Here is an 18331-nt window from a genome sequence, read left to right on the forward strand (position 1 = left end):
AGGTTGGGTTAAACATTTAACCCAACCGCTGGGTCAAAACAGCCCAATTGCTGGATTTGTCCCTATTTTACCCAGCACTGGGTTGTATTTAACCCAGCATTTTTTAGAGTGTGCCATCCCCTTCTTTTAGGTAGAAACTGGGCTAGATTAGCATTTGTTGTGCAGGCAAAAGGGGAGTGTGAGCCAGAGATAAGCCGAGAGAAGAGCTAGCTTACTGGTCTTGATGGACATGGCCAGTCATTCACAGAATAGACTGAAGTGAGTGGCCAATGCCTGTATTTGGCTACACAAATACCCCTAATCTTTCTGTCAGCCAATTCTGAAGGGCAACAGCAAGGGTCCCATGAAAGGTGAACTGAGGCATTTACGATAAGCATTTGAGCTTCAGTTGGCTACAGCTTTAAGCCTAAAGGTAAAAACTGTCTCTAAGTGTTCCCATCAAACACAGTGTACTTTGTGCAAGAGAAAGAGAAATGAACATAAGATGCTAGCAGCTTTTTTTAACAAAACATTGAGGTTGGCCATATAGTTCGACTAAGTCATTAGTGCTGTACTGATGACACAACGCTATTACTATAAAAATGCAACCCTGTCAGCAAAAAGTCAACCAATATTATGCATCCATTATCAGTAAAGCTGATAATAAAACCCCGCTACATAGTTTGACGACAGAAATACAGCTGTCTTATAATTCAAGTGGTTAAATGTGCTTTTCGCCAAGTTTTCTAGCGCTAACATCAAAAGATGTCTCATGGACATGTAGCTCACAACAAATAAAACATTAATATCATTACTAACAATTTCATCAAGCAATCAGTGTAGCCCATGTATCTCTCGCTAGTGCATTGAATGCAACCGCTGCTGAGTTGCATCTTTCTTTCTAAGACGTTCTGCCCTAAACACACATTTTGGTTATTTTCCCCCATTCCCACTTGTATTATTGCACAGGCAGCATCGTCATTATCACCTAAAGGTTGGGACAGTGAGTCAGTGTAATACTAAGGGATGATAAGCAATGCACTGCAGCCTGTTGTAGTCAGATCTTTCATTTGCCTACATTGCAGCTTTGGGAGATGCAGCTGACAACAATGCTTTAACACTATCACCTCCAGTGTGATCAACTGCCAATGCAGGAAGAGGCTCTGGACGACCTACTGAGAGGAACTGTGATAGACCAAACTGCCACTGCACCAGGAAGCAGGTCACTGCACTTGCTGTACCCTCAATTACTCACACACATAAACATAAACACACAGAACAAAAGCATGCTGTGTGGATGATAATTTATGTGCTGTGTTTACACACTACTGTATATTCATCCTTCCTTCTTGCAGCACCCCATTCACTGGATCCGCATACACGCTCTGTGCTTGAATGAATACAACTGGTATAAAATGTAAGCTGCTGCCCAAAGCAGCCCCAGGGCACTACCAGCACCTTCTTTTCACTGCCATATGTTTAACATGCTCAAAGCTAAAGCACCGAGACGCTATTGTGAGATCAATACAACACTGTATAAAAGACATCAACCTTTGTACTTGGGTCATAAAGGCTTTCCCTGGGACGAAACAGCCACAGTGCCTATTAAGAGGTACTAAAAACTAGATTAGAAGAAAACGACATAAAAGTCTTCCACCCCCTCCCAAAGTTATGATTTATGCATTTTTATTTCTTAATTAGTCTATTATGAAACAGGGCAGGCTATAATCCCTCAGTACTCAAGGGAGCTTCAAAAGGTGTTAACGCAAATCAGATGAACACCTGCATGAAAATCCTATCAATGTTGCAGGAACTTTCGACTCTTAAATTAAACAACAAATACAACTAACAAAATGATAATATATATTAAAATATGGCATTTAAGCACACAAATGTTCTTCAAGTAAAAAAAAAAATATATAATGCGTCTTTGTAGGTAATGCGGTTCTGTCAAAGCACGTAAAGCACTGATACTAAAAAAAATGCCCTCCCAACTTTATTGATAACACAAATATATACATGAATTCTTACCGCTAAGCGTTTTCCCTTGTCTCTCACTTCTGGTATTCCCACTTAAACTCGCTTTCCTGCAGTTTTTTGAGACCCCCTGCCTCAAAACAGCTCTTGTCTTTCCGCAAGCTCGCCTCAGAATGAGCTCTCCACAGCAGCGCGCACGGGACCGCGTTTCTATGGCACCGCGAGGAAGCCAGGCATTGCTCAGCGCGAGAGATGCTGTATTGTAATTGTCAAGGGGCACACACACACACACACACACACACACACACACACACACTTTCGTCAAGCCAGAGAACGGACACAACTGCTTCAAAAGCATTACCCCGCAGCTTACGCAACAAAAATGATTTATTTATTCATTCAGTAAAAATAGATACATATAAATAAATAAAACGTTAACCTGTTACCTTATAGAAATTATAGGCTACCTATTAATGTAGGCTATAATTGTATTAAATGTAGGCTACTGTAAGCAATCACAAAATAACTTTTTTAAATTAAAAATGCATCACCATATCATTGATGGTGAAAATCTATGTGTGACCCTGGACCACAAAACCAGTCATAAGGGTCAATTTTTCGAAATTGAGATTTATGCATCATCTGTATGAATAAATAAGCTTTCCATTGATGTATGGTTTGTTTGGATAGGACAATATTTGGCCGATATACAACTATTTGAAAATCTGGAATCTGAGGGTGCAAAAAAATTCAAAATATTGAGAAAATCGCCTTTAAAGTTGTCCAAATATATGTGACCCTGGACCACAAAACCAGTCATAAGTAGCACGGGTATATTTGTAGCAATAGCCAAAAATAAATTGTATGGGTCAAAATTATCGATTTTTCTTTTATGCCAAAAATCATTAGGATATTAAAGATCATGTTCCATAAGGATATTTTGTAAATTTCCTACCGTAAATATATCAAAACTTAATTTTTGATTAGTAATATGCATTGCTAAGAACTTAATTTGAACAACTTTAAAGGCAATTTTCTCAATATTTAGATTTTTTTTGAACCCTCAGATTGCAGATTTTCAAATATTCTATGCTAACAAACCATACATCAATAAAAAGCTTATTTATAAATGACCCTTTTGACTGGTTTTGTGGTCCAGGGTCACATATTATATGCAACAAGACATATTTACCTTTTTATATTTACCTACATTTACAATAAAATATAGCCTAGTTTTAAAATACATATTAGATACTTAATTTTCTTCTTATTTCAATTATGTACATTACAGCACATTTTACACTATGTTCTTCTATTAATGTTTTATTATTATTAGACCTATTACTAAAGTCAATCAGTTATATAATCTTATCAATTAATGATAGAAAATACACAGGCAACAAAATGCCATGCAATACTTGTAATGCTGTCACAGAATTTTATTCAATAGTGGCTGTCAGCTGTCAAGGTTCTTTTTGTTTTTTTGTTTAAAAGGATTTTTTTGTACTAATAGCTGATATTGTTATACATGTGCTAAATTGCCATTATTTAAAAAGTTTTAAACTCATGGAAAACTCTATAATGTTTAATTTATAATGAAGAACGGATGACGAAAAAAGTATGCATGTTAATTAAAAGCCTCATGAATTTCAAAAAATACTGACAAGAAAGGCTTAGTTGTTATTTTCGATTAAAATGATAAAAGGGCAGGAAGGGTAATTATAAAAGACTTAAAAGGTTCAACTCTGAAATGCCATGAATCATGCAGAAGACTGTATTGTCAAGCTCCAAAATGACACAAAAAAAATTATTATATCAGTGATTCACACAACTTGTGCACTTTATTTCAAGTCATACAATAGTTTTGCGTGAAGACCATGAACATATATGGATTATTTTTGTGAAATTTTCATGTCATTTCAGAGCTTGCCAACCCCAGTCCCAATTCACTTTCATTATACTGAAAATAGCTGCCAAGATATTCTTTAAAAAAAATCATGTTTTGTGTTCCATAGAAGAAAGTCAGTCCTATAGGTTTGAAACAGTGAGGGTGAGTAAATGATGACAGAATGTTCATTTTGGGTGAAATGTTCCTTTAATTTTAATTATGGATCCATGCAGGATCCAGGTCTGACTGTGTTGCTCAGTGATGCATGCATGGCTGCATTAATAAGCTCCTCCGTCTTACAAACCCTATGTGTCTTGTTCTTACATTTATGTGGTTTGCTTCTACTTCTCCAGCTGCGATGTCACGGTTCCCCCTAGCCGACTTCTAGACAGATTAACATCAGTGATCTTGTAGCTGCATTGGGAGGGGGATGTGCTCTTGGATAGAGGGAAGGGTGGGTGAGCAGAGCCCTGAACTTTCATCTCTGCTTTTCTCAAAGGCAGTTAAGCTACACAGAACACTCCATGTGCACACTTTACTAAAACATACCGAAACCACTCATAAGAACTTCAAGAGATAATCTGATGACGCTTTTGAGTGGCCCACATATATTTGCCATTTCATAAATATTATCTAAAATTTCCACCAGTCTTCCAGTGGTGCATGCAGTGCTATTTTTCCACTTGGAGCATATTTCAGTATATTTTAAGCATGATACAGCACATCTTTTATTAAACACAGTTTGCTTAGTGGTAATTGTGGCTTTGTTATGTTTTGTATTAAAACACGAATCAGGATTTTAGATCTCAACAAATGGGCTTTTAGAAAAGGATGCTAATGACGGCAGAGGGAAGGCTGAGGTTTGAATGAGGAGCCTCTGGAGGGTTCGGTCAAAAGCGCAGGCCTGTTTTAATTTCCATCTCCTGCCTACAATGAGATACTGTACAACAAGGCTTATTCTAATGTAAATCATGTGGTAATTATGTGCGTTCTCAATCACAAGGGCTAGGTTTTTCGCAGTGCAGACTGATTTTTACAAACTAACAGAATGAAGCATGTGGGTTTAATTGGTAATTTATTCTGGACATGAGGATGTACTGTAAGGCAGCTATCAGTTATTGAGCTAGAGTGGAATTGCACAGGGATAGCAAAAAATTAAAGAGACAATTCAGTCAAAAACAATCATTTATGTACCATCGCTCCTATGTAATATAAGATAAAAAGTCACAATTACCTTTTTTCTTCTGTGCTGGAGACAGGATTCCACCCATGTTTTTTTCCATACATTTTTTTTTTTTTTTTTTTGTAGTCATTGTTTTGGATCCAATTATCTTACTGTATGGACAAAACATTCAAATAATATCTTCTGTTGTGTTCAGTAGAAGAAATAAAGAAATACAGATGAATAGATTCAATTATTCAATATCATATATCGCATTAAATTAACAATACTCATGTAAATCATCAATACTGCATGTAAAGTAAAGGATTCAAAGTGTGTTGAGGGGTGGGCAAATCTTGAAATCACTTAATAAAGGTGGAGAGAGGGAACAATTCTTGATCATTCTTGTGTATGGGTCATTAATTATACTAATGATGTATAAAGATGTATTATTGCTTTGTTACTCAAGTATCTCTGTTCCTTTGGTCAGTCCTGATAACTCAACCATGTTTGAAATCAATATTCACAAGCTTTGGATAATGATTCTGTCAGGCATGATGAATTTGCCTTTTGTCCTGTTTTGCAATACAGAGTCAATGTGTATGAATCTACGTGTGCTAGCAATACATGTTGACACACATAAAAAGAAAAGAAATGCTTACGACTCAAATTTGCCTTTATACTACAAAAATCTCACCCTCTACATGCACGCAGAGAGTGTGACCTCTGTGAAAAGCAGTTCATGTGGAACTGCTGAATAAAAACGGGAAAAGTGGTGGATAAGCAGGTGAGTAAAAGGTCTGGAAAAAACTTAATTAAAACAACTTGAGATAAACTTGTAGCCTATGCATAAGTAATAAAGAATAGATAAGAAAATTAGGTAAAATGGTCATTACTGTCATTGTATAAATAATTGTTTCTTGTTGAGGTACGCATTTCTGTAATTCCAGTGTGTACATTCGAAGCAAACCCTAATTTGTGATTCTTTTCATTTTTATTACTTAAAAAAAAAATAAAAAACACACTTACGCTTCCAACAAAACACAAACTCGCATTTGGATTCATCATAATACGAAGTATATTTTATGGTTATACTGTATATACAGACTAATTACTAACAAGTGTAAGAACAATTAACTTCACAACCCCAGGCTGTATATTTGCTGTATGTATGAAATAGAAAGTCACCAATCTGTTTTAAAACCAGAGCATACTGCTTGAGTCAGTGTATCCCACAATGCAATGCACTCAAGGTACTCCATTAACAGGGTGATAAATGAAATCAGTCCAATTCTAAAATTGGATTAAAAATGCAAAATAACCATATGTATTTCCAAGATGACTCGCTGAATTCACTGTCATTTCACTATAATATTTATCTTTGCATTCTTTGCAAAGATAACATTTTTTATTTTGCATCTTTTGCAGCAACTATCTTGAGTTGTGACATCAAAGTATACAGAAAAGAAACAGAAATGATAAAATATTAATATTTGTGGGCAAAAAAGGTCATAATACGCAGATATCTGAATTTAATTTTTTGAATGTCTGTCAATGTAGAAATACAGTATTACAGTATTCAAAAGTGCATCATTCACATTTAACAGCAGGGGCCAATGGGAAACCAAAACCAGTGCAAATGGTACAGTAAGCCATATCTCATGTAATACATAATTATTCGGTTTTTATACTACCTTGTTTGACCAAATCAAACCTATTGTGTTGCATGTTATACGCTAGTAAGAGTTACTTTGAAGTCTGAGTATTTGGCTAAGATTACACTGATGAAATTATGTAGAAAGATGTGGGAGTCAGAGCCTACACTGATCTAATGAATTATTATAAATGTATGGCAGCAGATTATTATTATGAACCTATCAGCTTGCCTTGGAACCACTGCAAGATTGATTGTACCTCTGACCTCTCATGAATATCGGTCTCAGTGGCACTTTGTATTTGCCGCTGAGTAATCAGCTTTATGAGCTGAAAAATTGTATGTTCTACTCCCAGGTGGTGAAAACTGTTTACTCTTCTCTGTTGCCAAGAATAAAAAACACTCTATAGCTCCTGGGTGTTTGTACATTTAACTTGATTTAGTTGTACTTTATTTATTTTCACTCTATTCTAGGTTGAACTGTAGCGCTCATTGACCAGTCAAATGCTGCTTTACATTTATTCATTTTGAAGAAGCTATTACATCAACATGCTTATAGTACCAAACCCATCAGTGTTTTTTTTTACTGAACGACTTGTCTTGGACTGTAAAGACATTTATAAGATTTCAAATATATTCTGTTCTTGTTTGTGTTTCCACAAAAATATGATCTGCTTTCATAATAATATAAAAATGTTTCTTGAGCATCAAATCAACATATTGCAATGATTTCTGAAGGATAATGTGACATTAAAGGCTGGACTAATGGCTGCTGAAAATTCATCTTTGCCACCACACGAATAAATATTTCATTTATATATATATTAAAATAAAGTTCTTTTAAATAGTAAAAATATTTCACAGTATTATATATACATATACGCTGTTTAATCTATATGTGCAAAACATTTTAATCATGAATGCACCTTGTGTGCACACATTCTGCTGTGTGACCAGATTCTCCAGAACATGAGGAATATCATGAGAATATTAACACATAGCACACACATCATACAATACCCAGCAGTTGTGCAAGCCGAACACCGCACTAAATATTGAAAATGCTGTTGAATTTCTTTTTGTTGAGAGGCTTGCCTCTGAGAGGCAATAGAACTGTCAGAATCCACTTCTTTTCGCAGGGCTTGTCAACGGCCGCATGCATGGCTTGTTAACCTCGGCCCATGTTACTGAACCGAGAACAAATTTAACATAATCAGGGATGAAATGTCACAGTCACCCATAACAGGCAGACCCTGGAAATTAGATTTTAGAAATGAGTCCATTTGGATGTTTCTCTCTGCCTAAACCCCCTGAATCCCCTCCATGTCCTGCTACAAGGCGGCCTGTGATTCAATTTTCCTTTGTTATAGTCGGGCTCATTTTCAGTGGCTTTCTTTTTTTGCCCGTTCTCATCTTTTGAGATGGTCACGGCTTAAATGTCTTGATTCCTAGAAGTGATGCACATGGGGATGGACATCAGAGATCAATGTCCTTGGCATTGTCTAAACACTAGTATCTTATTCTCATTGGCCTCAACCTAGAGGTTTATGCAGTGTATGAAATAAAGCAAGGGTGGATTTGAGTAATGTAGCATTTTTAGGGATAGTTTAGCCAAAAATGCAAATTCTGTCATCTACTTTACATCATCTATTCTCATGTTGCTCCAAAATCATTTAACAAACTGTGATTGTGTGAAGATATCTTAGCTTATCTTTCAATAAAAAAGAAGCTGTCAAGCACCAACAACCACACCGTAAAAGTATCACAAATAGTGGTCCTTACAACTCGTATACTATATTCCAAGTCTTCTAAAGCCATTAAAAAGCCTAGTATCATTCTGAAATTTCTCAACATTTGTTTAAAATCATTAATCTGGCTTGTTTATAGTACAATACATAAAAAGTAGCAATATCTGATTTGTGAATTTAGGGTCTGATCTTTTCATGAATCTGTTAATCCAGTTCACAAAACCAGGTTAGGGGGCTCCCAAACAACAACATAACTCACTGCTTAACTATCATAGTACAATGCAGATAGTGTCAGCTGTTTCCTGAAAACACAGGAAGAGCCGAAGGAACTTTGTCACACATCTGCCATTCGAACCACATTGGTTAGAACTATCATTAATGGTAGAAGGATAACTTCTGCTATTTATCAGTTTGAAATCAAATTAATGTCACATTATTGCTGTATATAATGAACACGGCATCAGAGGACTGCTTCACTTTTTTTTCTTCTTCTTTTTTGTCACTTTGCAGGTCTTCTCTTTAAAATTGACACTTTAATTCTCTTAAACTAAAAGACATAGGATAAAATTTGTGTATATCTGGAATGACAGACATAGATTGCACTACAGGTTAACTTGCTTTTAAGTCATACCAACAAGAAAGAATGCTTCTAAACCATAGGTTGAAAGCTGTAGTTCCATCAACAGAAGTTTGCGATGCTATTTGCGTTTGTTCATTGGATTAAGAAAACACTAAATCAGGGAACTGTGTTGGTAACAATGGAATTTGCAACCATATTTGGCTAATGACACTTTTGGGATACACACTTCTGAATGATTTGTCACTCGTTGATTTTATCGCAACTTGGAGTAGAAGATTATCAGTGAAAAATGACTTAAAGGGGTCATATGATGCTATTTTAAAGATCATTATTTTGTGTATTTGGTATAACAGAATATGTTGACATGCTTTAATGTTCAAAAAACACATTATTTTTCAAATACTGTACATTAATGTAGGTACTCTATGCCCCACCTCTCTCAAACATGTCGTTTTCAACAAAGCCCCCTCCTTTGACCAGTGCAGTCTGCTCTGATTGGCCAGCTGACCCAGTGCATTGTGATCGCATCATATGACCCCTTTAAATTTCATATCTTTTCACAAGCTGTTTTATAACATAGCACAAGCATCATATAGATTACTTTTACTATCATTTTATGATTTTTTAAAAATTATTATTTCTGGAAGATCTCTGTAATTAAAGGAGCATTTTTTTTTTTTTAGCTCTGACAAACGGTCTGATGCCAGTGTGAAATTTTCAAAGTTAAAGGACAAGGTTGAAATGCTAAATTGCTTCTCACATTTATTTCACTAGACACTGGGTGTCTGCAAGTATAAATTCACATTATTCATACTTACGTTGATGGCACTGCCAAACTCCCAGCAGATTTAGCTATTATAAGAATAAGCTTAGTGCAAGTGAGAATGCTTAAGGCCTATAAAGAAAAATGACAAAAGAATGTAATTTTGGCTGTGCCTAGTCGACACCTGTTCAGTAATTAACAAAATCTATAAGGGTATGGTCACAAATTAGTTTGGCACACAGCACTGGGGTATGCTAAATGATTTAATCAGACCTCACAGGACTTCACCGGCACACAGGAATTCCCCATTGGGTTACCGAGAATTAACTCCCCCGGTAGATATTTTACACACACACACACAGCCACACAAAACCCTCCATCTATCTTGTTCCTTCTTCAGCAGGGAGGAGAACACATAGACAGAGTGTGTATGCTATTTTACCTGCTGGTCTGATATCTACTTGCTGTTTTATTTATTTATGGCCACATAATGCGGTAGCTGCAGTAGTAGGTCTAGAATGGAGCAGTTGGCTCGCTGCAGTGGAGCCTAGTGTGCTAAACTACTCTTTAGTGGTGAATAGTAAAGTTCTGCTCAATGTGCTATAGAAACAGGAGGAGAGGTGCCACTTTGTAATGCAACCAGCATTCTGCATGGCTTCTCTTCATCTTTTTCAACACTAGTGGAAAGAAATGAGGTCCCCAATCCACATGCCCTTGTAATGACTTTGATTACTTAATTTTAGGGAATTAATTATTATTAATTCATTCAGGTTTTAAAAGGACTCGGATCTGAAAATTCGAGGTCCACCTGATTAAACTGATTTCAAATTTGATAGTTTACACTCTATCAGTTTCTCGGCCAGTTGCGTTTGCAGAAAGCTGAGTTGTTCCTCATGGCTACTGGAGGGGATTCCATTGCTGATTGGCTGTTGATTTGGCGCCGGAATGACGTTTGGATGATGTCCTTTTGGGGAAGCCCTCGTTGGATTGGTTGCTTGCCGGGTTACGGAAGAGCTACTGCGTAACCATTATACTCAGTCATATCCCTCTCGTCATGTTTGAAAGGAAATGTAATTGATTTAACCTTGAGGGCTTCTGTACAATAGAAATGGGGTGAGAAAGATGGTCATACCTAACATATGCCATCATCATGTGCTTGAGTGGCATTATATTGACTTTGAACGTCTTAAATTCTCCTTCCTCAGCACATTTTATACAATCATTTTTTTCAAGCTGGTCAATAAAATTGTAATGCTTGAGAATGAATGATGGAACGAATGTTTACACTTATAGCTTTGGTTCTGATCTGGCATTGGCACAACCATTAAAACACTATTAAGATATATATATATTTTTTTTACATGATTTTTAATTTTGATAAATTTTTTATTTATCAAAATAAAAATTTGTATTTGTTAACATTCAAGTCATAACTGAAATGTAAACAAAATTGCCCTGGATTTTCTAGGTCAGTGTAGAATAGCTGGAAAATATTAAGCATGATCTTCGCAGATAACTGCAAATTTATGATTGAACCTCAGAGCATAGAATTACATAGTTTACATTAATAATACTAAATTAACAGATCATTTTGATGTAAATGTAATCTAAACAAATAGCTACTGTAATTCTTATGGTATGTTAGCTGTCTGTGTTTGATTCACTAACAAAAAAACGACTCATTTGAGCTGCTTATGAATCGGGGAGCGCACTACTTGGCCACGTAAGATTCATTCACTGTCTGTTTTGCTGATTCGTTTCGTATACTAACAACTACGCAAAACAATAAAAACAACACATTTCATTACTACATTGGCACATAACACAGGAACGAAATTAAAACACCCGGAAATGCATCCTATATTAGATAAATCTATGCTGTGTGGTATTTTCTAAAGTGGTGGGTACATAATTGACCGTGGCAAAAATCCATGACGCCTATAGATACAGTGTTTTTATAAGAGCATAAAGTGTCATGCAGTCTTGAAAGCATCCAGGCCCGTGTACACATTCTTTGAGACAAAGTGAAATATAGAAAGATTCTTTGACGTGTGGGAGGCAAAACTGAATTATTAAACAAACTGCTTTTTTGTTACGTTTAGATCTGACATCTTTGAAATATTCATTCATGAGAAACCGAGGCATGACTTCAACACAAGCATTCCATGAATTCCTAATAAAAAGTGATGCTCTTTACTACAGTGCAGCTGCAGTAACACATGCTCTTCCACTTGAGATCTATTCAAGAGGGATGTTGGACAATTGCTTCAGACAATTAGCAACAAACTGCAGAGTGCTGATCAGTGCCCTCCTCTGTTACGTTCTCAGTGCTGCTCTATCGTGTTGGGTTTTGGCATTGCATGAGTGCTGCACCACCTGGCTCTCCTGATGCATGACCTTTGCTTTTGGCAGGCTGTGTGCATCTCTCGTCATGGGGTTGCGGAGGCCAGCAGCAGTCCTCCATTCATCTAGTATTACTGCCTGTGGACTGCAGGTTCCAGAGCCTCCCTCTACCGCTAGTAAAGTCAGCAGGCATCTCCCCTTCACACACTCAGCGCTTCCGTCCTAATTAGAGCTCAATCATTATGACTTTATGACATTATGATCTGTTTTTTTAGCTATAGCATTACTCAAGGAAAAAGGAGTACAGAGAATTGGTTTTGCGATTTTTAAATTGGACATCAAGTGGAAATCCAAAGCAGTACGAAGTCTAATGGGTATTTAATGGAGGTTATTTTCTCTTTTCTTGTGTAGTTTTTTTTTTATGGTTGGCCATGGTTTTCAGCATGTTTGTGTTGGAATTTGACTCATTTGGCTAGCTTTTTAGTGTCAAAATATGATTTGATTGGATACATTGTTTTGACATCAGCAACAAGTAATATGGGAAGCATTTTCTCTTATTTAAGGCTACTTATTTTGCTGTGTTAACTATTCACAATTATGTGACTTATAATTTATATTTATATAATATAAAAAAAAGAAATAAAAATTACCAAACATTTACTTATGAATTAGAAGATTAATTAATAATTAAAATGATGTAATATATTTTATTAAATTGTATTTAAATCAAAATCATATTTTATTATTATTATACATTTATATAAATATGTATATTTGTGCTATTTTATTACTTTCATTTAGCTTTTTTTTTTCCAGACTATGAACTGTGACACACCAGTTGAGAACTATAGTATATAGCGATATAGTACTGTATGTCAGTGATTATATTATGTGTCGTTGCTGTAGTTGCACCTAAAGTAGCAATAATACATGTAAAACATAGGCAGATTTGCACTGGATTACAGGTTAGAGATTGTGGATTATTTATTATGCTTCCCCCCCAATATATAAATGTCAATTTAAAGTGACTTCAGAAGTAGTTGAGCATTATTAAAGAGCTGGCATTAGTGCTTTTCTGTGGCGTCAGTGATTCATGTTTATTTGTGGATAACACACAGTGAAATTCACTATCCCAGTGGTCGGGGACATGATGCAGGTCAGGGCCTGCAGTGGTTTATTTGATTTCTCCCGTGACAGAAACTCAGAGTGACAATTAGATTCTGCGTCTTCCTCCATGGCAGTTCGCCAGATAGGGAATTCATTATAATTTGTATTGCTTTAGACATTCCTATCACCTGCCAACTCAGAGATATCACAGCTGCTTCGATCTTGTTTCCAGAATTCAATTTCATGTCAATTTTACCTTGCGTGACTGCCGTGGACCTGTAGTCTGGAGCAGTGCGTTGTAAGACACTCGCATCCATCTTTCTATGGATCACATCAATGCAATTTCTCCAACCGAAGCTTAATTGTGCACTTGTCATTAGACAGGGGGGGAAAAGGAGGTGTCACGGTTACAAATGATCTAAATCGCCAAAGACTAGCATCCTTCATTTAGAGGAGAACAACATCAAACACAAGCAGGCTCATTAGGCAAATAAAAAAGTGCCAGGTAACTAATGGCAATTCATTATTTATACAGAACTTACAGAAAAGTCTGTTAGCTCGGTTTTAATCACAGAAAGTGGGCATATCTAAAAGGTCACCATCCTTTGAAGTCCTGCCTCACTTTTGCACATAAACATAAGCACGTCCTCCACCCACTTCACCCCCAACAAACAAGCTTCCCATCAAACACCGCAGGAAACTTACCTGCGCTGGAGATGTTGGGGTTTTCATTGGTCAAATGCACAAGGAAATCCTGACAGGTTTCCGGGTTCAGGAGAGGGCTGTCATCCAGGCAGAGGTCAACGATGAGGGCCACTGCCTTCTCACAGAACATGTCCTGGTCCTCGGTGGTGATGGCACTCATTCTGTGAGCCCAAATCCCAAGCGTTCTGTCCCTTTAACATCTAGGACTAGGAGGAGTAGACAAACGGTGGTTTGCACATCAAAAATAGATGCAACTACTTCTAGGTCCCTTTCTGTAACTCTTGGATGTTCGCATGTGGGCGTGTGATTGTGTGGGAAGGGGGCTTAATGAAGCAATAGTACCCCCAGGTGCTCTGGGAGCCAAAGTGCTGCGTCACATTACGCCTAGATCTTCCTCTCAGCTACTGTTCAAACACAGGTCTTGGAGATTTTTGTCCCCAAGCCAGTTTTTGTCCACTCCCCTCCCCTTGTTCCTCCCTTCTCCAGTTATTCTCACATCGGATAGGGAAAAGGAGAGCTCCTCCTCCCGTCCACCGCTCCTCTCCCTTTCTTGACCCTGAATTTGCTAGAGGCTTTTTGTTATAGACTACATTTCCCGAAGTTTCTATTATTTAGTTTAATGGAGTACTTGCGTTCTCCTCTTATGTTCTTGTGAAGGGTTTCTTTGATACTACAGCCAAGTTGTGGGATATGAATGCTTTTTAGTAGCTTTTGATCTCCTGATGATGCATTTTTGGTTGAATAATGGTGAGCGAGATCCTTGAGGGGAATCTCATTTCTTGGGTCCATGCACTCCAACATCAATATCACAAAACGGGTAAAAAATGTTTTTTTTTTACTCTATTAATAAAATATTCCAAAATGACTCTTGTCAGTTGATGATCCATAGGACAGCTGAGGTGATACATGAATGTTGGCAGTTTCATTTAATTCATTTTGGGTTTAAATAGATTTTGTTCCCACATGTTTCTTACACATATTTAGTATTTAATGAATGTATTGCATATTCAATGCATTTATTTACATTTAAGATAACTTAAATAATACTAAGAGCACTAATTAATATATATATATATATATATATATATATATATATTGTTGCGTTTATAATTTTGTTCAGTGTATATATTAAGCATCAGTTTTTCAAAGCACAATTTGACTCCAATCTTTTGAACAGTAATGTGTATTTATATGCTATTATATATGACCTCATGGTTATGCAAGACATTAGAAGCTGATTTTCTCACAACTGATGCTTGAATTTTGTGATAATTGTCTGATGCATAGTTTACAGTGACAAGTAAAATTAAATGTGACCCTGGACCACAAAACCAGTCATAAATAGCATTGGTATATTTGTAGCAATAGCCAACAATATACAGTGGGTACGGAAAGTATTCAGACCCCCTTCAATTTTTCACTCTTTGTTATATTGCAGCCATTTGCTAATCTCAACCAAATACTGTCCTACCCTAACAGCTTATTTATTCAGCTTTCAGGTTATGTATAAAACAATTTTTTTTTAAATTTTTTTATTACACTTATGACTGGTTTTGTGGTCCAGGGTCACAAATCTGTGAATGTTAGGAGAACATTTAGGAGAACTGCACTTCAAAACTGTCTCAGTTTCTAAAGAAGACAAGATGTGTAGTAAAAATCCTTTATTAACAATTTACCAAGAAAGTAGAAGGGAGAGTGTAGCAAGGACATGGCCTCACTGCCGCTCTGCCTAAAACTTTTATGTTTCCATCTACAAAGCTTTTCTTTGCGCATAGAGAACTTGAAGCGTTTGTGTTACTAAGAGAGTGCTGAATTGAGAATACATTAAAGAGGGTTTGCTTTTCTCATTCAAAGTCACTGTATTCAATTGAAAACCTCTATAGGTTTTCACCAAGGATGAGTACTGTTCATGGGACTATAAAAGCTGAACCATATTTTGGTTCCATGGAAGGTGACCTGAAGTCACAATCTTCCCGTGCAAGTAAAAAAGTGAGATTAAATGTTCCCTCATATCTTATTAGAGAGGTACAAATTCATAATTGATATTTTTCTTGTCATTACACTTGGTACTATCCAAGTTTGATTCTTTATAATAAAGACAAATGGAAAATGGGAGAGAACATTTTGAATAATGACTTTGTTTATTTAGGTAGATTGAATTTCTTGAAAGTGGGAAGTTTTGTGAAGTGGGAAGGTTTGTCATAATTGACTTTGCTTGTTCTGCACTTTTAAAAACAAAGCTTTCATATACAGTAGCATGTAGCATATTCAATCATTTATTAGGCTGGTATGAACCCCCAAATACAGATCTTCTTGCGAGGATCTCCTAAAATGTAAAGAAAGCTATATATTTTCATATATAAAGACCTATTCATGCTGTGACAAATAAAAATATATGTGTTAAAAATTATCTGGAAGATACATAAGCTAATAAAGTGACACTTTATCTTCTAATATTTTATTTTGAACTTTTTATTATCTCCTTTAACATTTACTTAGAGAACCATTTATGTGCTGTTGCTTTAAATCAACATGCATCCAAAATGTTTTAATAGGGTGAGAGCTATTTGCAAAGAACTATTGAAGAAAATTTATTTTTGGGGTGTGATGTGATTCATGGCACCACAATTATCTTATTTGCCTCTTTCCTTCTCCAAACTTAACCAAATTAAACACGTCTACAGAAATGAGGAAAAGCCAGCAATAACATAGTCAAACAATCACAGGCAGAGTGTGAAAACTTTGAAGAAAAAAACAAAACAGAATGTTTGTTCCTGCTCATATTCCTTAATAGGGAGCATCTGCTTGGAACAGGCTTATCGGCTCCTTCCGTGGAGGCCTAGAACACAGATGAATATTTCATATGCAAACAGTGTGGGGCCTCAGCTGCAACCTGTGACTGTCTCTACCAAGAGCATCTAGAGACGCACAGAGACCAGAGATGGAGAAAAATAGCCGGTCTCTGGAGAACTCATTTCAGCTATTTTGTTCTGCGAGAGATGCTCTGAAACAGGTGATTATTTTGAGAGCTGAAAATCATCTCTGAAAAGCACAGCTGAAGCCATAACACCTTTTTCAGTCAAACCAACAAATTATAAGTGTTTATAGGGATTCTTTCACTAAGGAATTCAAATATTGCATAAAACTGTCATTAAGTATTTCTCTGACAAAAGTCAATAAGTTTCTTACAGCATGCTTGCCGAAGCTGCATTTATTTGAACAAAAATACAGTAAAAACAGTAATATGGGAGTATTATTACACTGTTTTCTGTTTGATTATATATATTAGGGCTGTCAGTTTATCGCTTTAACTTAATTATTTAGTTATGGAAAAATAAAGCGATTAAAATATTTTAACGCAGTTAACGCACTGGCCCAGCCCACAGACCTGTACGTTATCTTACATTTCATATAGTTGACTGTTGACAAATATGATGCAGGGCAACAATTCTATAAATGCAGTCATGCTCTAAAATTCAAGATATTGGTGCAAAAAATGCCCCTGTATGTGTTTTTGTCTCATATTTACATGATACATTAAGCGATATTACAGGAGCAGCGAGAACAATATCATACGAGTGCCAATTTTGTCCCGAAAATCATGAGTTTAAATGTGATTTTATACAATAGTTCAGTAAATATGACGTTGATATTGTGTTATATTTTAAACAAAATATTATGTGTTTTTGCTCTAGGCTATTTTGCAAAGCATATATTAATTAGCCTACCTTTAAAGCCATAACTGCGCGTCTCCGAGCAACACAGCTGTGTTTAGTTTCTGAATGAATCGGCGTATTGAGCGAATCGTGTGAACCGTTTACTTCATTCCTGAATGAATCAGCCATTGAATGAATGACTCATAAATACATTTACCGCCACCTGCTGGCAGATTAAGTTTCTAATTTAGAGTATAATTTTATTTAAATAAATAAATAAATAAATAAATCATTAAAGGGATAGTTCACCCAAAAATTTTTACTTATGTCATCATTTGCTCACCCTCATGTCATTTCAAACCTTTCTTTTGTGGAACATAAAAGAAGGTATTTTGAAGACTGTTGGTAACAAAGCTGTTTTGGGTAATGACTTTCATTCTATGAACAAAAAATACTGGGATGTTTCTCAAATTATTTTCTTTTGTGTTCCATAGTTTATGTTAGGCCGTTGTCGCCTAGATGTTTGTGTAATAAATTTTATGTTGAATCAAATAAAATATTTCTTTCTAAAGCTACTATTTGTAATGTCTACTTGATTTAAATAATCTTTTGTGGGTATTTTCAAAGTCAAATTATTTAGCAATTAATTAGATTAATTAATCGAAATATCATGTAATTCATTTGATAAAAAAATTTAATTGACTGACAGCCCTAATATATATACACACATACATACATACATACATACATACATATATATATATATATA

The 18331-nt window shown here is 35.9% G+C and overlaps 1 protein-coding gene across 1 annotated transcript in view; it reads right to left on the reverse strand.

Moving 5' to 3' along the window:
• LOC107655078 (synaptotagmin-6-like) overlaps positions 1-14066 on the reverse strand; it is a 27971-nt gene extending 13905 nt beyond the window's left edge. Inside the window, exon 1 of the mRNA XM_016442493.1 lies at positions 13907-14066. Within this exon, the coding sequence (XP_016297979.1) occupies positions 13907-14066 (160 nt within the window). The remainder of the gene's footprint in view (positions 1-13906) is intronic.
• Positions 14067-18331: the final 4265 nt, after the last annotated feature.

Source organism: Sinocyclocheilus anshuiensis, unplaced genomic scaffold (assembly GCF_001515605.1).
Source record: "Sinocyclocheilus anshuiensis isolate Anshui unplaced genomic scaffold, SAMN03320099.WGS_v1.1 scaffold1072, whole genome shotgun sequence".
Classification (NCBI taxonomy): Eukaryota; Metazoa; Chordata; class Actinopteri; order Cypriniformes; family Cyprinidae; genus Sinocyclocheilus; species Sinocyclocheilus anshuiensis.